Source organism: Schistocerca americana, chromosome 4 (genome assembly GCF_021461395.2).
Source record: "Schistocerca americana isolate TAMUIC-IGC-003095 chromosome 4, iqSchAmer2.1, whole genome shotgun sequence".
NCBI classification, from domain to species: domain Eukaryota; kingdom Metazoa; phylum Arthropoda; class Insecta; order Orthoptera; family Acrididae; genus Schistocerca; species Schistocerca americana.
In genome coordinates this window covers 610,646,459-610,668,781 of record NC_060122.1, presented here as the reverse complement: position 1 = coordinate 610,668,781, position 22,323 = coordinate 610,646,459, and the positions used below count along the sequence as shown (strand labels likewise).

General features: G+C 45.0%; 1 protein-coding gene across 1 annotated transcript in view; it reads left to right on the top strand.

Annotated features, from left to right (window-relative positions):
- Positions 1 to 4,086: 4,086 nt before the first annotated feature.
- LOC124613650 (mucin-2-like) overlaps positions 4,087 to 22,323 on the top strand; it is a 160,026-nt gene continuing 141,789 nt past the window's right edge. Inside the window, exons 1-2 of the mRNA XM_047142364.1 lie at positions 4,087 to 4,181; positions 19,079 to 19,512. Of these exons, the coding sequence (XP_046998320.1) occupies positions 4,087 to 4,181; positions 19,079 to 19,512 (529 nt within the window). The remainder of the gene's footprint in view (positions 4,182 to 19,078; positions 19,513 to 22,323) is intronic.

Here is a 22,323-nt window from a genome sequence, read left to right as displayed (position 1 = left end):
ACGTCGGTACACACAGTACCCTGTGCCGGATACGATAAGGTGGACTGCAGACTAAAGGTGTGAATGTAAGGTGTTTTTTTTCTCTGTGGATTACAGAATAGTAAGAGAAAGGAACATTTATGTACATACCCAAAAAGACTGAACGTTTGTTAAAAAGCGTTCGTGAGGTGGTACAGAGTGGAACGCTTTTCGGAAGCCGAGAAATACCGCGCAGCCGGTTTCCGCCTCCAGACGCGGCTCAGCCTCCAGCCCTGTCCCGCCGGCGGCCACTCGACTGGAGCTGGACGAGGGGCGCGTGACACCACAATGGCCGCGGCGCGCTCCAGCCGCGCCCTCTCGACGAGCTGACGAGCCGGCCATCAGGCCGCCCGCCTCCCCCACGGCTCTCCACCGCGTCCTCAAGTCCTCACGGCTAATAACGTGAATACAGTGCGCAGTGTCTGCGAAGTATCTAAAACGCCGACACTCGTTACCGGGCCGAGTGGCAAAGCAGTTATGGCTCCCGCCATCTTCATCGGCATCTCCGCTCGACAAGCACCTCTGGGATTTCAAAGTATCGGAAGACTAGGGAATGACAAGAACTCTGCATGTGTACGCAACTCTTGCATGCATGTGGATCGCTGCCCCACCGAGAGCATACTTCCCTCTCCACCCACACCCCCCACCCCTCTCTCTCTCTCTGCCAGGTCACGCAGTCTGAACGCGAAGAGCAAAAAGGGGAGAAAGAGAGGGGGAAACTGAAACACTCCGCATGGAAATGCAGTCCCATGAGGAGTTGAACGGCTTGAACTTGTCTTGTTTTCGTATTTCATGTTTCTCAACAACTAAGAGCACAAACAAATCATATTTTCATTATTATCCAATTACTGGATATGTTTTGCTGTGGCTCAGGTGGGTAAATGGGAAAGAAGCAAAAGAGAAAGCACAGGTTTCTAATGCGTGAGAACCGGATATATGTCCTAATATCCGTCTCCATCGTGTCTCTGACGTTCTCCGTCTCCCCGTTTCTTTGTCTATCTTCTCCTCCTACCCTTTCTCTCTGTCCACATATCCTCACTCCCTCTCTGTCCATCTTCTCCAGCTCATCTCTCTCCATCTCGTCCTTTCCGCTTTCTATCTTAATTTCCTCCAATCCCTCTGACCACCTCCTCTTCCCTTCTCTCTCTCTGACCTTGAGCATCATTTATTGTTATTTAAAATTCAGATTCTATAGTAGTATTCTAACCATAACCAGATAAGCCATAAATACAACTTCCTTGTTTTCTAACAATGTTTCACTGTTATACATATTAAAAGCTTGTTGTCCTATGTCCATCTGAATGATCATTAGGGTATACGTAAATACTTGAAGTAAATCGCTCAAGAAATTTTCAAGATTTTGATAACAACGTTTCCCGTTTGCATATGCAGGGTGGTCCATTAGAGTGACCGGGCCAAATATCTCACGAAATAAGCGTCAAACGAAAAAGCTACAAAGAACGAAACTAGTCTAGTTTGAAGGGGGAAACCAGATGGCACTATGGTTGGCCCGCTAGATGGCGCTGCCATAGGTCAAACGGATATCAACTGTGTTTTTTAAAATAGGAACCCCCATTTATTATTACATATTCGTGTCGTACGTAAAGAAATATGAATGTTTTAGTTGGACCACTTTTTTCGCTTTGTGATAGATGGCGCTGTAATAGTCACAAACGTATAAGTACGTGGTATCACGTAACATTCCGCCAGTGCGGACGGCATTTGCTTCGTGATACAGTACCCGTGTTAAAATGGACCGTTTATCTATTTCGGAAAAGCTCGATATCGTGTTGATGAATGGCTATTGTGATCAAAATGTCCAACGGGCGTGCGCTATGTATGCTGCTCGGTATCCTGGACATCATCCAAGTGTCTGGACCGTTCCCCGGATAGTTACGTTATTTAAGGAAACAGGAAGTGTTCAGCCCCATGTGAAACGTCAGCCACGACCTGCAACAAATGATGATGCCCAGGTAGGTGTTTTAACTGCTGTCGCGGCTAATCCGCACATCAGTAGCAGACAAATTGAGCGAGAATCGGGAATCTCAAAAACACCGGTGTTGAGAATGCTACATCAACATCGATTGCACCCGTACCATATTTCTATGCACCAGGAATTGCATGGCGACGACTTTGAACGTCGTGTACAGTTCTGCCACTGGGCACAAGAGAAATTTGGGGCCGCGTTCTATTCAGCGACGAAGCGTCATCCACCAACAGCGGTAACGTAAACCGACATGATATGCACTATTGGGCAACGGGAAATCCACGGTGGCTGCGACAAGTGGAACATCAGCGACCTTGGCGGGTTAATGTGTGGTGCGGCATTATGGGAGGAAGGATAACTGGCCCCCATTTTATCGATGGCAATCTAAATGGTGCAATGTATGCTGATTTCCTACGTAATGTTCTACCGATGTTACTACAAGATGTTTCACTGCATCACAGAATGGCGATGTACTTCCAACATGACGGATGTCCGGCACATAGATCGCTTGCGGTTGAAGCGGTACTGAATAGCATATTTCTGGATTGGTCGTCGAAGCACCATACCATCTGACGTCCCCGGATTTCTTTCCGTGGGGATATTTGAAGGGTATTTGCTATCGTCATCCACCGACAAGGCCTGACAACATGCGTGAGCGCATTGTCAATGCATGTGCGAACATTACGGAAGGCGAACTACTCGCTGTTGAGAGGAATGTCGTTACACGTATTGTCAAATGCATTGAGGTTGACGGACATCATTTTGAGTATTTATTGCATTAATGTCGTATTTACAGGTAATCACGCTGTAACAGCATGCGTTCTTAGAAATGATAAGTTCACAAAGGTACATGTATCACATTGGAACAATCAAAATAAAATGATCAAACGTACCTACGTTTTGTATTTTAATTTAAAAAACCTACCTGTTACCAACTGTTCGTCCTGGTCCAACTAAAACATTCATATTTTTCTACGTACTACACGAATATGTAATAAAATGGGGGTTCCTATTTTTAAAAAACGCAGTTGATATCCATTTGACCTATGGCAGCGCCATCTATCTGGCCAACCATAGCGCGATCTGGTTTCCCCCTTCAAGCTAGACAAGTCTCGTTCTTTGTAGTTTGACGTTTATTTCGTGAGATATTTGGCCCGGTCACAATCAATGGACCACCCTGTATATATATCACAAGAGGGCTTCATAGACTGCTCTGTCCACTTCTATTTCCTTTATACTTGCAGGATCTCGAGATCAGTGCTTGGACATGAACTTACTCAAGCAGTACTACTAAGTTCTCAATAAAAATCGAAAACAACATCACTGAAAATCGGAAGATTTTTGATCTAAGATACTAAGACATGCTATTGTACCTGCTGTGATTTTGGAAGAAAATAACTCATTACTGCCAAATCAGTGCTCGACTTTCGCGAGTGCGACGGCAGATGTTTAACTAGAGTGCCACCTGCTTTACTTTCTTTAAACCTTGAATGCATGATTTGCAGGGGGGGTGGGGGGCTTCAGGCTCCAAGAGTGAATTAATCATCCCTTTAGTCATATTAAAAATTATATATAATTGGACCCTGTTTTACATAATCCTTAGAAATACGTCCAGGATTAAGAAATGTGATAATTGTATTTAATGTAGCAAAGATTGTATGAGAACAGTGTTTTCTTACTACTACGCACATAATAAATTTCCATTTTTATAACGGAAATTGTTGTACGAGCTAGACTCTAGCAACAACAATAAAGGACTTCATCTTCATTGTTGATGTTGGCCTCATAAGTGGAACGTGTTGCATGTTGCTTTCATAGCTGATGTATGCAGTTACGTTTATTATTCTCTATGTTTTTCTTTCTTCTCTCTTTCTCTGACAAACTAACTATTTACACTTTCTTTTTAATCAAGGAACGTTCGTTTCTTGCAGTATCGAGTCATCTAGTACTTCCCGAGATAGACGTCCTCCTTATACCATAAATGTAGATGATCCAAACGCTTCAATCATTATTTCTGAATGGTTGGAGGAATGTGAATCTACTATTGCTTCTGTTGATGAAGTTGATTCTGCATATAGACCATGTCGGACAGCTCAGAATCTAAAGAAAGTAATGATGAATCTTGGGACGTAAATGACGCAGGCTTACCAGGGAGAGCCTGGCCCGCTAATACAGCGTATCCTGCAAATTCAAATAACGTATCAAGTACACACCAGCTTGAAAATACAAAGCATAACCCAGCCTGAAAGTGCAAATAATGTAAGAAGGCCCACCCAGCTTGCAAACTTTTCCACTGGACGAGATGGAACTCAATATGCGTAATATAATGAAAGTTTCTCCAGGACCTGTTAGGGAAAAAATACAAAAACGCCAAAAGATGTATTCAATTATTTCATTACAAATAACATTGTGGATGAAATAGTTCACTGCACAAGACTGGAAGGACGATGCTCAGCAGCTGCAAAGTGTCAAACATGGTGTAATGTCATAAACGAGAAAATCAATGCTTCCATGGAATTCTCCAATATTTGTCAGTTACAGAAGTTGGGATGTTATTGTAAGAGAATTATTTCGCGACTCTACTGGTAACCCGTGCTCCAGGGGTAGCGTCTTTGATTCATAATCAAAAACGTCTTCGGTCCCGGGTTCGATTCCCGCCACTGCCTAAATTTTGATAAATAATCAGCATTGGCGGCCGAAGACTTCCGGCATAAGAAGTCAGCCTCATTCTGCCAACGGCCTTGTCAAAGAGGGCGGAGGAGCGGATAGAGGTTCAGGGCACTCTCTTGCCCTAGGGGTGGGAAATTGCCCCTAAAGGCGGAAGAATCGGCAATGATCAACGACATGAGGATGCAGAAGGCAATGGAAACCACTGCATTAAAGACACGTAACGTGTATCCACAGGACATGTGGCCTGTATTTGAAGAAGTGTCATGATGATCTCTCCAATGGCAAAATATTCCGGAATAGTCCCCCATTCGGATCTCCGGGAGGGGACTGCCAAGGGGGAGGTTACCATGAGAAAAAGATTGAATAATCAACGAAAGGATAACGTTCTACGAGTCGGGGCGTGGAATGTCAGAAGCTTGAACGTGGTAGGGGAACTAGAAAATCTGAAAAGGGAAATGCAAAGGCTCAATCTAGATATAGTAGGGGTCAGTGAAGTGAAGTGGAAGGAAGACAAGGATTTCTGATCAGATGAGTATCGGGTAATATCAACAGCAGCAGAAAATGGTATAACAGGTGTAGGATTCGTTATGAATAGGAAGGTAGGGCAGAGGGTGTGTTACTGTGAACAGTTCAGTGACCGGGTTATTCTAATCAGAATCGACAGCAGACCAACACCGACAACGATAGTTCAGGTATACATGCCGACGTCGCAAGCTGAAGATGAACAGATAGAGAAAGTGTATGAGGATATTGAAAGGGTACTGCAGTATGTAAAGGGGGACGAAAATCTAATAGTCATGGGCGAATGGAATGCAGTTGTAGGGGATGGAGTAGAAGAAAAAGTTACAGGAGTGTATGGGCTTGGGACAAGGAATGAAAGAGGAGAAAGACTAATTGAGTTCTGTAACAAGTTTCAGCTAGTAATAGCGAGTACCCTGTTCAAGAAACAAAAGAGGAGGAGGTATACTTGGAAAAGGCCGGGAGATACGGGAAGATTTCAATTAGATTACATCATGGTCAGACTGAGATTCCGAAATCAGATAATGGATTGTAAGGCATACCCAGGAGCAGATATAGACTCAGATCACAATATAGTAGTGATGAAGAGTTGGTTGAAGTTGAAGACATTAGTCAGGAAGAATCAATACGCAAAGAAGTGGGATACGGAAGTACTAAGGAATGACGAGATACGTTTGAAGTTATCTAACGCTATAGATACAGCAATAAGGAATAGCGCAGTAGACAGTACAGTTGAAGAGGAATGGACATCTCTAAAAAGGGCCATCACAGAAGTTGGGAAGGAAAACATAGGTACAAAGAAGGTAGCTGCGAAGAAACCATGGGTAACAGAAGAAATACTTCAGTTGATTGATGAAAGGAGGAGTACAAACATGTTCCGGGAAAATCAGGAACACAGAAATACAAGTCGCTGAGGAATGAAATAAATAGGAAGTGCAGGGAAGCTAAGACGAAATGGCTGCAGGAAAAATGTGAAGACATCGAAAAAGATATGATTGTCGGAAGGACAGACTCAGCATACAGGAAAGTCAAAACAACCTTTGGTGACATTAAAAGTGCAACGGGAATTCCACTGTTAAATGCAGAGGAGAGAGCAGATAGGTGGAAAGAATACATTGAAAGCCTCTATGAGGGTGAAGATTTGTCTGATGTGATAGAAGAAGAAACAGGAGTCGATTTAGAGGAGATAGGGGATCCAGTATTAGAATCGGAATTTAAAAGAGCTTTGGAGGACTTACGGTCAAATAAGGCAGAAGGGATAGATAACATTCCATCAGAATTTCTAAAATCATTGGGGGAAGTGGCAACAAAACAACTATTCACGTTGGTGTGTAGAATATATGAGTCTGGCGATATACCATCTGACTTTCGGAAAAGCATCATCCACACAATTCCGAAGACGACAAGAGCTGACAAGTGCGAGAATTATCGCACAATCAGCTTAACAGCTCATGCATCGAAGCTGCTTACAAGAATAATATACAGAAGAATGGAAAAGAAAATTGAGAAGGCGCTAGGTGACGATCAGTTTGGCTTTAGGAAAAGTAAACGGACGAGAGACGCAATTCTGACGTTACGGCTAATAATGGAAGCAAGGCTAAAGAAAAATCAAGACACTTTCATAGGATTTGTCGACCTGGAAAAAGCGTTCGACACTATAAAATGGTGCAAGCTGTTCGAGATTCTGAAAAAAGTAGGGGTAAGCTATAGGGAGAGACGGGTCATATACAATATGTACAACAACCAAGAGGGAATAATAAGAGTGGACGATCAAGAACGAAGTGCTCGTATTAAGAAGGGTGTAAGACAAGGCTGTAGCCTTTCGCCCCTACTCTTCAATCTGTACAACGAGGAAGCAATGATGGAAATAAAAGAAAGGTTCAGGAGTGGAATTAAAATACAAGGTGAAAGGATATCAATGATACGATTCGCTGATGACATTGCTATCCTGAGTGAAAGTGAAGAAGAATTAAATGATCTGCTGAACGGAATGAACAGTCTAATGAGTACACAGTATGGTTTGAGAGTAAATCGGAGAAAGACGAAGGTAATGAGAAGTAGTAGAAATGAGAACAGCGAGAAACTTAACATCAGGATTGATGGTCACGAAGTCAATGAAGTTAAGGAATTCTGCTACCTAGGCAGTAAAATAACCAATGACGGACGGAGCAAGGAGGACATCAAAAGCAGACTCGCTATGGCAAAAAAGGCATTTCTGGCCAAGAGAAGTCTACTAATATCAAATACCGGCCTTAATTTGAGGAAGAAATTTCTGAGGATGTACGTCTGGAGTACAGCATTGTATGGTAGTGAAACATGGACTGTGGGAAAACCGGAACAGAAGAGAATCGAAGCATTTGAGATGTGGTGCTATAGACGAATGTTGAAAATTAGGTGGACTGATAAGGTAAGGAATGAGGAGGTTCTATGCAGAATCGGAGAGGAAAGGAATATGTGGAAAACACTGATAAGGAGAAGGGACAGGATGATAGGACATCTGCTAAGACACGAGGGAATGACTTCCATGGTACTAGAGGGAGCTGTAGAGGGCAAAAACTGTAGAGGAAGACAGAGATTGGAATACGTCAAGCAAATAATTGAGGAAGTAGGTTGCAAGTGCTACTCTGAGATGAAGAGGTTAGCACAGGAAAGGAATTCGTGGCGGGCCGCATCAAACCAGTCAGTAGACTGATGACCAAAAAAAAAAAACTGGTAACCCGGTTTGTGTGTCTTTTTTCTATAAACAGGTTTGAAGAAATAAGGAGAGCAGCAAGGTTCGACGATAGACGCAACCGACAAGCTAGGTGCCAAGATGATAAGGCAGCTTTCTGCAGTGTGTGGGAACTACTCATAATCAGGAGAGAACTCCACAACAGTAGAGCAGGTAGCGTCTTTCAGAGGGTGTTGCAGATTTATATAATTTATTTCAAGCAAGTCAGGAAAATATGGAATAAAGATATTCTGGCTCTGCGCCTCTTCGACATCATACGCTATAGATGAACTGGTGTACTCAGGAAAACATCCAGATCACACTCGTGAAGCTAATGTTGCAGGTCATGTGGCAAAGATCCTGGCAAAAACGCTTAGAGGAAACTCAGCCATTATAACGATGGACAACTACTTCACCAGCGTTTCCCAGCTTCAAGATTTACTGAAGGATATAATTACTGCAGCCGGTACTCTTCGCCATAACAAACACAAATTCCACCTGAAATGAAACCATGTAAGACATGAGAGGTTCCGTCTTCAACATTTGGATTCATAGATGATTGACTATTATGAGCTACGGGCCAAAAACAAATAGAGTGTGGTGCCGCTAAGTTCCATGCACCGCGACGCCACAGTTAATGAAACTCACAGAAAAGAGAAACCAGACATAATTTTGTTTTATAACGAAGCAAAATGAGTTGTTTATTCTCTTGACTAAAAGGTACGTACTTGCAAAAGACAGACAAGGAAAAGGCCGATTGCTTTATGGGCTATTGCAATGGATGTTATAGCTGTAAATGCTTGCTATTTATTCACAAATCAACATCCAGAATATCACAATGGAAAATCACAGAAAAGGAGGATTTCCTTGAAAGATTTGGCTCTAGAACTTATACGTCCGCATATGGAATTCGTGTTCGAAACTCCTAATTGGCGAAGAAAAGTCCTACAATCATTAATAAATGTGGCCTCAAAAGGGACCATGAAATGGATATCATCCAGAAAAGAAAAATGCCCACACGAAGATGCGTTTTCTGTTCACTTGAATTAGAAAGGAAAATTGCTCAGTGTTCTTCAAAATATTTTAACAATGTATGCAGTGAGAATAGTGTCCTTGTTAGTGAAGTTTGTTTTCAGTAATGTGAAGACCTTTTGTGACAGACAGTCTGATCTTTATTTGGATAACATGCTGTGTAGCTTAATTTTTTTGTGTCTATTTAATGTGCATCTTAGCCATTTTCTTTCAAATGGTTCAAATGGCTCTTAGCACTATGGTACTTAACATCTGAGGTCATCAGTCCCATAGACTTAGAACTACTGAAACCTAACTAACCTAAGGACATCACACACATCCATGCCTGAGGCAGGATTCGAACCTGCGACTGTAGCAGCAGCAGCGAGGTTCCGGACTGAAGCGCCTAGAATCGCTCTGCCACAACGGCCGGCGCCATTTTCTTTCTTTCTGTTTTATATATGGATGCGTTACGCATATTGATTTGGCATCTACCTCACTTATGTGCAATTCCTAGTTTATATAAATTCTAATAAAAGGTAGCATAAGCCAAAACAATAAAATTTATTTGTCCAAGCCTTTTCTTTAATGTTCTCCTAAGATACAAGAATATATTCATTCGTGTATAACAGTAAGTTTTGAGAATAAACGTAACAATTATGAAAAATAATCATACTTATAGAAATCTCAGTGGGGGCTTCTGAGGCCTCCATCATACACTAACGTCAGTCCGAACACTCATGTTTCCAGTGTTGGGAGGAGCTCCCGGCTGTTTTTTGTCAGGCTGTCTCAGTGTGCTCCGGCAAGCAGAGCGCTGTCGGCTGGTACTCGCTACAGTCTGCCCGTTGTTGTTGTTCCTACTCCCACTCCCCCCCCTCCTTTCCTCGCATATACAGACTACTTGCGGACAACACAGGTAGCAGGCCCGTGCTGAGTTCGCCACTAATTACTGCACTCGCGCTGCTCGGCTGTCTGATTACTTGCGTGACAACCAACCCCCCCCCTTTCCAAACTTCGTTCCCCATTCTCTCCGCCTCCGCCTACGCCCCCTCCACACTAACATGTAGCCAGAACGGCCGAGAACGAAAGAGCGGGATCGTGGCGTGTGTGGTATCTCGTTAGCAAGTGGCAGCTGGAATCTCATTAATATGTGCCGTGACTTTTTAGCAGCAGACAATGCTTACTGCTTGTTCAAAGATGTACTAGTAGGCATCATAGGAAATCCACTAACAGATAACTGAAAGTTCTATTTATATGGGTTTTAAATAACACTAATTATACTACAATCTCATATCTGTCTATATCTACATCTCAATGATTACTCTGACATTCACACTTAAGGTTCTCGACCGTTCCACTCTCAAAAAGCATGAAATGACCATCTGAGTTTTCCTTGTACGAGATGTTATTTCACTTATTTTCCCATGATCGTCATTTCTGACTATGCAGCAGAGAGTCAACAAAATATTTTGCCATTCGGAGGAGTCAGTCGGTGATTGTGATGGCGTGAAAAGGTCTCCCCGCAAAATACAAACACGTTAGTTTTAATGGTTGCCACCCTAATTCGTTTATCAAATACCCACGAAACTCTCTCCCCTATTTCGCGATTTTATGAAACGGGCAGCCCTTGTAAGGGTACTACTGTCGACAATGGTATGACGTAAAGCAAATGGGTTCTTAGCCACAGTGTTTATCGGAAACTCATCCACACGGACCGATATCTATACTCTAGCAGCTACTACCAACCGCCACAGATTGTTGTCTGAGGACCTTGGTGTATCGAGCGAATGCTGTCTCAGATGCTGGAAGCTTGCCGAAGGAAATGACACACTTACGTGTAGCATTCAACGAAAATGACTATTACAACAACCGCCAAATTTCGTAAGCCATCTTTCTGAAGACAGGTAAGCAGAAGGCTCTCGAGGAGAACACGAAGAAGCCTACGTTTTTACCATTCTGTGGTTTAGTAACGGGAAAGTCTAGCCGGCTCCTAAAGATGCACAAAATCGACACGGTATTCAGGGCTTCACCAAAATTCAAAACTCATGAGGCTAGTGAAAGACTATGTAGGCTTCAGAGCGCCTGGAGTATATAAAAACCGTGTGGATGTGGACACTTTTGTGTTGGACAGACTGCGTACACTGTTGAACAGCGCTGTGTAGAACACAAAAACTGTTTTCGTCTTCGGTACCCTGAGGAAACAACGGTACCAGAGCATGCTGCAGATAACGGGCATGGTATTGCATTTGACGAGACATCCGTTACTACACGGACTGGGAGGTAGGATAGCGTGATAAAAGAAGCAATCGAGATAAAAATTTATGACAACATGCTCAGTAAGGACGGTGGCCTCCAACTAAACACAGTCTGGAACCCGGCCATCGAAACGTTGAAGCGGGCGCACAACGAAAACATTATCATATATGATGCTGGACCGAGCACCAGTCACGTCACCGCAGGCAGCGCGGTTATATAAGGACGGCAGTAGCAACGAGAAGACAGTCACCACTTGACGATGGCCGAGGAGTAGTGCGTCGAAAGTGTGTCAATTTTAAACCACTTGACGCGGCTGGAACCTCGAGAGAATTTTATTGATATTTATTAGTTCAAAAATGGTTCAAATGGCTCTGAGCACTATGGGAATTAACTTCTGAGGTCATCAGTCCCCTAGAACTTAGAGCTACTTCAACCTAACTAACCTGAGGACGTCACACACATCCATGCCCGAGGCAGGATTCGAACCTGCGACCGTAGCGGTCGCGCGGTTCCAGATTGTAGCGCCTAGAGCCGCTCGGCCACTTCGGCCGGCGATATTTATTAGTATACAGGGTGAGTCACTAACTATTGCCAGCAAGAATAAGAGCTGAAAAGTTTGTGGGACAAAAGCTGCATGGGACAACGGGGGCCATAATATGACGTTGGTTTTTTGTTGCTAGGTGGGATCGCTTCAGAGATACGTTAACTTTTTTTTTTTTTTTGATTGGATGCTATGGTTTGGTACTTATTTTCTGACAGCGGCTATCGAGACGAATCCAATGATGTGTAACAGTTACGTCTTTCAAGATCAACGAAGGTCAGAAAGGTGGCATGAACGTCAATGTACAGAAGGTGTTCGAAGTGATGACCATTGGTATCAATGCAGTGCTGCAGTCTTCTTACCATGGATTGAGTGGTACTCCTTATCACATCGGCACTTATCGAAGCACGTGCTCTGACAATTCGCTCTCGCATATCTTCAGGTGGAGTTGGAGCGTCTTTATAAACTATGTCTTTTACGAATCTTCACAAGAAAAAATCCAGAGGTGTCAAGTCTAGCGAACGAGTCGGCCACGACACATCTCCTCCTCGTCCCATCCAACAATTTGGAAATTGTCTCTGCAACTCATTTTTAGCCATCAGCGAAAAATGTGCCTGAAACCTATCGTGTTGATTCCACATTCTGTTCCTTGTTCCTAAAGGTATTTCTTCCAGTAACAGACCTAATGTTCCTAGCAGGAATGTGGTGTACTTCCTACCATTAATAGTTTCTTCGATGAAATAGGGGCCTATAATTCTGTCCTCGAGAATCCCACACCGTACATTCACCGACCACGGTTTTTGGTGTGCAACTTTCCGCAGCCAACATGGATTTCCTGTTGCCCAATAATGCATGTTATGCAAATTAACATTTCCATGGTTCGTGATTGTAGCCTCGTCAGCAAATAAAATCAAATAAATGAATGTGTCATCCCTCTGAATCTGAAGGTAGCCCATCGGGAGAATTGAATGCGACGCATACAATTCGTACCAGTTAATTCTTGGTGGAGACTGATATGGTGAGGATGATATTTATGGCGATGCGGAACACGAACAACACTACTCTGGCTCAGGCCAGATTCCCTGGCAATTTGACGCGAACTAAGGATCTCGAATCGCAGTGGCAAGAGTACCAATTTCCATTTCCTCGTTAGTAACTTTCCTTTGCCGGATATGTTTCCGATGCGTTAAAGATGCAGTTGTTTTCAGTTTTTCATACACATATTTAAATGAACGACGTGTAGGGTGAATACGTTGAGGTTATCTTTCAGCGTATGAGTCTCTAGCTCTCGGCACTCTCCGTAAACGAGAAGCATAACGACTTTTTCTTCGAATGAATATATCATTCACATTCGCCTGAATCGACGATACTAGTCTTACCGTTACTATTAGTGTTGTGTTGCGAAATCGTCGAATGGTGTTCACATGTAATTGGCACGTTAGATGGATACGCTGTATTCGGCGAATATTTACTAATTGGACGATATACGAAGGGGAGAATCGTCAGAGCATGTGCTTCGATAAGTGCCGATGTGATGAGGAATATCACACAATCCATGATAAGAAGATTGCAGCACTGCATTGATACCAATGGTCATCACTTCGAACACGTTCTGTAAATGGACGTTCATGCCACCTTTGTGACCTTCGTTGATATTCGAAGACGTTACTGTTACACATCATTGGATTCGTCTCGATAGCCTCTGTCAGAAAATAGGTACCAAACTATAGCACCCCATTAAAAAAAAAGTTGACTTTCATATCTCTGAAGCGACCCCACCTAACAACAAAAAACCAACGTCATATTATGGCCCCCGTTGTGCCATGCAACATTTGTCCCACAAACTTTTCAGCTGCTATCATTCTTTCGGAGGTATTCTAGAAGGCAATAGTTAGTGACTCACCCTGTACATCGCCACGAAACTTTGCGTCCGTATAGTCTAAAGCACGTTTTTGTTCAATTTCTGTCATCGGTTTCAGCCAAATTAGGCCATCTTCAGGCCTGAAATTATACACAGGAGGGTGTCTTTACAACGCCGGTAGCAACAACCGCCTCGTGTAATTTTTTTTTTTACCTGAAAATGACCCAATTCGCCCGAAGACAGTAATTTCTTTGTTATACAATAATCAAACCGAGAATAACGCTGACACAGATACTAATGGTAATGCAGGGACGAAGACGAAGTCTCCTTGTAGAGACGTTGCTTCTCCTCCCTGTTCCAGACGAACCCAAGCCATTTTCATGTCCCTGCGTTTTTCTCTAAGTGCCCGTTAGCTTGTTGTATTAATTTGTCCTACGTATACACATTAGTTAAATGTTTCTGTAACTGCACAATTACTCTTTGCTGCATTGCTATGGGCTGATTGTACTTTATTTTAGTCTTAGTGTAATGAGTCTTCAGTCCTATTTCCATACTTGCTGTGTTCATTGCCTCCACCCTTGGCTAAAATTCTTCTGGATCCGAAGCTAACAAAACAATGTCATCTGCAAATCGAAAACGGTTCAGGTAAGATCCGTTTTATGTATCTTCTTTCATCATCCCAGTTCGGTGATCTGAAGACTGCTTCCAAAGCTGCCTATAACAGTCTCGGTGAAACTGGAGCACATTGCCTACCTCCTTTTTCAACTCTCAATTTTTCACTTTCTCAATGAAACCGACGGAAGCAATACCCTAGGTGTATACATAGATCAACAAATTGACGTTCGTAGTAGATCATTTTGCTTGGTTCTCGAGTGCTGCCAGCGCAGGTTTTATTGTGACACATATGCTTTCACATAATAATAAAATTGTTGTAAAATACACCTGTATTTATTTGATATAAAAACGGTGCTTCGGTCGCATTACACTCCGCCCGGGGTCTGTTTTGGTGTATTTCCGCCAACGCTCGGATCACCTCAGGTTTGCAACTAATGACGCAGACCAGTGTCAGTTTTGCTTACTTCGCGCCGCCGGATTTGAACAACAAAGAGAAACACGTTTCCAGTCTGAGTGCGAAGTTACGGCCAATGTACTCAACACACGAGCGGAGAGTTTAGCAAATAGTTCACTTCCTTGAAGGGGTGCGGGGAAAACTATTTTCGCTTCTGGATCATACGCGCACACACCCGTTACGTACTGCCTACGTCTGTGTTACACCCTGATAGAGAGCAGACCTTGGTAGTAAGCAACAGTGGCACGAAAATTATCGACTACTCGCGAAATGTGCTGATTTTAACAATGGCAGTAGGGTAACATTAATATTGATACCCCATAAACATAAACGTCACTGACGCTACAGTTTTCACTTTATGCACAAAAAGCGCTGCTGTCGCGTCACTTGGCGAGGCGGCCCGCGAGTTTATATGAATCAGGCCCGCGGATCGCCAAACATTGCTCATGCCTGGTCTACGCAATGTTACCCCCTTCGAAGTATTCCTCCTTATATATTACACTGTTTCACAAGCGTTTTTCCAATCCCCGAAACACTCCTACAACTCGATCTCAGGAATGCTTTTAGCTGTCTCAGTGACACACTATTAACCTCATTTATGCTTCTAAACGATGACTCTTTTAAGTTTCATTTACTATTGGGAACAGAAAAATCTTTGTCGAATATGGAGGCTGCGACATTATTGCAGTATTGTTTTCTGCCATAAAGCCACGAATAAGCGACGAAGAGAGAGAGAGTAGTTGGCATTATCGTAGCGAAAATGCCATGAGCTGTTTCGCCAGAAACAAGGGCGGCATTGCCTCACGCAATTTGTAAATAATACTCCTAACTTATTGTTTGACCTTCTGCAAGAAGCCACGGTGCACTATGCCGGTAAAATCAAAGCATACACTGAGCACGACCTTGATATCTCACCAACATTCTCAGTTTTCTGCATTCAACTGTTTTGTGAATGTGTATGTGTGTGTGTGTGTGTGTGTGTGTGTGAGTGTGTGTGTGTGTTGGTAACACTTAGAAAAACAAAGGGAACTCTGTATTAAAAAGATGGCAGTTACAATGATGTGTAGCGTAAACAGTAAACTGAAAGTGAACTGTAAGATGTCCACCTAGTTGCCAGATGAGAAAAAGCAGTTTGCTTAGATGCAATGAATTAGAATTACTTGTAAGTACCTTTCCATTTCATAAAAAAAACGATAAGGAACTGTTTTTAAATGTATAACCTAGATGTGAAACCATAACCTATGTGTAAAAATGGACAAATCATGTGATATTTCATAACACCCACTGAAGATGCCAAGTAAAAAAACTCGAAATGCGTCTGGGTGCTTAAATAAAAATAAAAATTTCGATGAGCAGCATGCAAAAAAGGCATTTTCTTTTAAAGAACTGCAATTTATATACAGCTGCTGCGAAAATGTCCACTACAAGAAAAGAGTAATAAATCATGTTGACAGCAGCCTCGTGATGGCTGGGTGTTGTGTGATGTCCTTAGGTTAGTTAGGTTTAAGTAGTTCTAAGTTCTAGGGGACTGATGACCTAAGACGTTAAGTCCCATAGTGCTCAGAGCCATTTGAACCATTTTGACAGCAGCCATCGGTAATATTAGTGTAAAAATAGAACAGAACACATGGAAAAATAAGAATCAATTTAAAAAACAACGTAAAAGCAATTAACTCAAGTTCCAAGTGAATAACTTTCAGCTTACGTTACTAGATATGTAACGTAATGTCGGAATAAGTCGAGGTTGTCGACTAACTACAACCATACCTACTTCTAAACCTACTGTTGCTAGGCTGTTCTAAAACACCCACACAGGTACGTTCTAGAGACTACGCATAACAGTATGGGCGTTCATAGCAGTGTTTCTATCCTTTTCCTTTTTTCACTATCTACAACTGAGGAAACATTTTAGATAATGCGAGAGACACATAAATCTATGTGAGCCGTGGTAAAATGTGCTCTTTTGAAGAGCACGCCGCAGCGCGTAATGTAAAGCAGTCACCCTCCGTTTCTGGCGGTGGCGCCGCTGTGGCTATCGCAGCTTTGGTGTCTCCCTCTGGTGGGAAAGGGGAAAAGTTGTGTGCTCACGTGTATTTAAGGGGCGCTATGAGCTCGGCAGGCAGCCCACAACCGCCTCCGACTCCTCAAACTCCTCTCTGGCCGGACATGGGGGTTGCACCCCTCTACCATCCTCCACACCTACAAATCCTTCATCCGTCCCATCCTCTGTTATGCCAGTCCTGCCTGGATATCTGCCCCCCCCCCCCAAATTCTATCAGTCCCTCCTGATCCTTGAGCGTCATGCACTCCGCCTCGCCTTCCGTATCCGCCTCCCGTCCCCCACGCGGATCCTCTATGATCTCATTCCTTTCCCCCATCTGCTCCTATTCCTCGAACATATCCGCATCCTCTACACCTCCCGCCGTCTTGAACCCCCTCACCCCCTGGTTGCTCCTCTCCTCTCCCGTCCCCGCCCCCTGCCACGTCTTCACCGTTGTGTCCCGCCTACCCTCCATCTCTACACCCTCCATCTCCTTTCCCAAGGTGGCTTCCGTCACCTCCCCCTCCCGGATGATGCCCTCTCTCCCTCCATTTATCCTTCCTATCAACTCTGATCCTCAATCCCCCTCCTTTCCTCTGTCCTTTCCCTGGGCTCCCTCTCCCCCCCCCCCCTTCTGTCCTGTTTTTCTCCCCACTAAACCTCTCCCTACCTCCCTTCTCCCCCCCAGTCCTTTTGTATTCCCCTCCTCTGCCTACCCCACTCCCTGTCGCGTCTGCCCCCCACCCCTCTTATGGGTCCTCATCCTCCTTCAGCTCCTTTCCCGGCTCCCCCCTTCGCTTTTCCTCTCCTTTCCCCCCCTTTTTTGTTTTCCCATCTTCTGTCCAGTTTCCCCTCACCTGCTCTCGACTGTGGTGTCACATTTCCAACTTTTTAGTGCAGTGTTCCAGTGACTATTCAGTGTTGTTTGTCTTTCTCGTGTTGCGAACAGAAACCATGCTGTCGCTCGGTGTGAATTTTATTTCCTTTGCGAACAGAATCCAGACTGTCGCCGTGTTTTTTTTTTTAATTGTCTATTGTTTTCCCTGTCTACTTCGTATGTATTTTTATTAGCGTCATCATCCCTGTGTTATAGTTTTAAGTTCCACGATTTCTTTTCGCCTTGTTACTCTCTAAGTCTCCGATTTTATCGCCTGTTTTTTATTATTTGTTCTCTTGATCTTTGTCACAAAATCTGTCGGCTGAAGAGCGGCGTACTAAGCTGCTGCCAGCCCGCCCCCTTTGGGGGGAATTGAAATTCAATAAATGAAAAAAAAAAAAACTCGGCAGGTTAGTCTGAGTCTGGCAGTCTCGGCGAGTCTAGTCAGTTGGTCAGGCGGAGTGAGTCAGAGTCTGTCAGTCTAGGCGAGTCTGGTCAGTTGGTCAGCCAAGTCAGTCTGTCTTTCGTCCGCATTGGTGAGGCAGTCAGTGTGTCTGTCGTCCGGAGTGCTAGCATGTGTTAGGCCGCGAGTCTGCTCGAGTTTGTTCAGGCAATGGGCATTGGCTGTGGGATCGATCGGTTGGTCGGTCGCGCACTGAGACACAAGATGACTTGTCCGCCTTAAGCGTCGGCGGATGTGAGGTCGCCACATGAGTCCAGTGGGCCGCGCCGTATAGCGAGGGATAGTGGCTTCGCGGCCGACACGACATCGGTCTGGCCGGGGCGAGCTGCGACGCCGCGAGACGGGAGATCGGCGCGCCTTCCTGCGTCCGTTGAAGCGGCTGGCAGCGGACGGTTCTGGAGAGTGTTTTGGGGGAACGGAGGGTGACTGCTTTACACTACGCGCTGCGGCGCGCTCTTCAAAAGAGCAAATTTTACCACCGCTCAACGTCTTCAAAAGAGCAAATTTTACCACGGCTCACTATGTAAGAGAAATTTCAAGAAAAATAAAAAGAACAAGGAAAGGAACAATGCTGTGGTCACCCACACAGGTATGCATGGACTCGAGGATTACCGTGGCACGCACATAGCAGTGTGGGTGATGTAGAATAGTATAGTAACAATAGGTTTAGAAGTAGGTATCGTTGTAGTTAGTCAGCAAACCTCGAGTTATTCCGAGGCTGGCAGCAACATATCTAGTAACGTAAGATGAAAGTTATCCCTTGGAACTTGAGTTAATTCCTTTTATAATTTTTAATTGATCTTTATTTTTTAAATCTTTTGTTTTATATCTACATTAATGCTACCAAGGTTGCTATTAAGATGATTTATTCGTGAATCGGAGTAATACAACAAGAGAAATTTCGAAATTCCCGTTATTTTTTGAACACGCATCTTCAAAAGAAATCCCAGCGCGGTTCATTCTTCAACGCCACTACTCTTTGGGCCGTCTGTACTGAGCTGTACGTGGACGGGGCGTTTAGCTTTTGATTGTGCAGTGTGCTCGTAATATCTCAGCGACGCGACCACGCCCCCACACCCAAATCGCCCCCAGCTGCTGGCCCTGAAGGAAGCGAATCTGGCTTTTCGCCCGCCCGCCCCCTCGGCTGCTCCCGTGTTCCGGCTTCCGGCTGTCGCCGTGTCAGCCGCCTCCGTGCATTATCATAATTACGCCGGCAGGGAATGCAATTACACGGCGACGCGCTGTGCTGCAGACGCCGGCGCCGGCCTGCCACAGAGGCGGTGGGTGGGCTCTGTCACGGCCGCGGCGCCGCTGCCTCCTGGCTGTCTGGCGCTCCGTTTAATATTCAGCGTCTCTGGGACTCTGGCAGCGGGCGGCTGGAATACCGCGGTGGGCACGATCCAGGGGAGCCGAGACAGCTCTGCAGTAGTGAAAATGATTGTGACGACATTGGTGACTACTGTGTTTTGTGTAATAAGGCCTTTCCTCTGTCAGTCTTCTGACGCCGGCCGGGGTGGCCGAGCGGTTCTAGGCGCTACTGTCTGGAACCGCACGACTGCTACGGTCGCAGGTTCGAGTCCTGTCTCGGGCATGGATGTGTGTGTTGTCCTTAGGTTAGTCAGGATTAAGTAGTTCTAAGTTCTAGGGGACTGATGACCTCAGATGTCAAGCCCCATAGTGCTCAGAGCCAGTCTTCTGACTGGTTTGAGGCTGCCTGCTACGATCTCCTCTCCTGTGCCAACAGCTTCATTATAGAGTCTCACGCCAAATACTCTCAGTTGCTCCGTCTATAGGGAGTGAATCACTTAAAACTTGCACTGCAAAGATTGCGGAAATGAAATGCGCTACTGAGGTGCGGTTCTCACAGAATGGCTTGGTAGGTAGAGGTTCTTATTGTTAGCCAATCAACAAAAAAAAATGGCTCTGAGCACTATGGGACTTAACATCTATGGTCATCAGTCCCCTAGAACTTAGAACTACTTAAACCTAACTAACCTAAGGACATCACACACATCCATGCCCGAGGCAGGATTCGAACCTGCGACCGTAGCGGTCGCGCGGTTCCAGACTGTAGCGCCTAGAACCGCTCGGCCACCCAGGCCGGCTGTTAGATCGGTTACTGCTGCTATAGTGGCAGGTTATCGACATTTAAGTGAGTCTGAACGTGATGTTACAGTCGGCGCGAGAGAGATGGGACAAAGCATCACCGAAGTATCGATGAAGTGGGGATTGTACCGTGCGACCATTTCACGAGTGTACCGTGGATATCAGGAATCTGGTAAAACATCAAATCTCCGACATCGCTGCAGCCAGAAAAAGATCCTGCAACAACGGGACGCCGCATGGTTACAGGCGCCATGTCACTAATCGTGCGGCCCCTCCCGCTGGAGGTTCGAGTCCTTCCTCGGGCACGGGTGTGAGTGTTGCTCTTAGCGTTAAGTTAGCTTAAGTAGTGTGTAAGTCTAGGGACCGATGACCTCAGCAGTTTGGTCCCTTAGGAATTCACACACATTTGAACATTTTGAAGAGCAAATTGCTGCAGATTTCAATGATGGACCAACAAGTGTCAGCGTGCGAACCATTCAACGAAACATCATCGATATGGGCTTTCTGAGGCGAAGGCCCTATCGTGTACCTCTGATGACTGCACGACACAAAGCTTTCCGCCTCGCCTGGGCCCGTCATCACCGACGTTGGACTGTTGATGACCGGAGACATGTTGCCTGGTCGGGCGAGTCTCGTTTAAAATTGTATCGAGAGCGGGTGGACGTGTACGGGTATGGAGACAACCTCATGAATCCATGTACCCTGCATGTTAAAGTTGGTGGCGGCTCTGTAATGGTGTCAGGCGTGTGCAGTTGGAGTGATATGGGACCCCTGATACGTCTAGATTACGACTCTGACATGTGACATAATTTAAGCATCCATTCAAGTCCATTGCCCATTCCGACAGACTTGAACAATTCCAGCAGGACAATGCGACACCCAACACGTCCAGAATTCCTTCATAGTGGCTGCAGGAACACTCTTCTGAGTCTAAGCACTGCTACTGGCCATCAAACTCCCCGAATATGCACGTTATTGAGCATATTTGGGATGCCTTGCAACGTGCTGTTCAGAAGAAATCTCCACCCCATCGTACTCTTACTGATTTATGGAGCGCCCTACTAGATTCAAGGTGTCAGTTCCCTCCAGCACTACTTCGGACATTAGTCGAGTCCATGCCGAATCGTGTTGCGGCACTTCTGCGTGCTCGTGTGAGCCCTGCACGATATTAGGCAGGTGTACCAGTTTCTTTGGCTCCTCGGTGTACATAGAAAGTGTACTTCTTGCTGAAACATTATGGAATTATGCCGATTGACATTAACAGACTAGTTGTAGGCTAAGTCAGAATGGCGGTTCTGTTTGTTGCAGGATTCTAATAGCAGTCGTTCACGAGGTATCATACTTGGAAAAGTTGCCACACCAACCCTTGTACAATGCCTTTGGTAACATACGCTAAAGAACTAGACAAGGGAATGCACTAGTTATCTGGATTCTAACCAGTAACGAGACAACTGACCATCACAGGTTGTGTTCAAAACGATCACCGGCAGCCGCAATACAAGCTTCCAGTCTAGTATGGAACGACTGCTGCACGCGTGCTAGCATTACAGCCGAGATACCCGAGCAGGCTGCAGTAATATGTCGTTGCACATCATCGGGTGTAGTTGGTATGCCCCTGCAGACAGCGTCTTTCAACTTTCCCCACAGAAGAAAATCTATAGGCGTCAAATCCGGGGAATGGGCGGGCCAAGGTGAAGGTCCTCTGTTTCCATTCCAACGATTTGAAAACAATTCGTGAAGACAAACTGTCGTACTTTGTGCGCTACGCGCTGGACAGCCCCATGTCGGTACCACAGGTTCCTCGTATTGTGCAGAAGAACGTCTTCTAGCATCCGTGGAAGCTCGTGTGTTACCAGGTGGAGATACGTGTATGTGTTCATTGTTCCGACTATGAAAAACTTGCCTATGAGCTGATGGTTCACTACCCTCACTCCATGTACGCTGAAATTCCACCTGACGAAGCCAACGGTGGTTGTGAACACTCAACAGAACAAAAGCGCATGTTTCGGCGGTTTACCCGGCCATGACTGGTAAACGTGGCTTCATCACTAAACGCCGGCCGTGGTGGCCGAGCGGTTCTAGGCGCTGCAGTCTGGAACCGCGCAACCGCTACGGTCGCAGGTTCGAATCCTGCCTCGGGCATGGATGTGTGTGATGTCCTTAGGTTAGTTAGGTTTAAGTAGTTCTAAGTTCT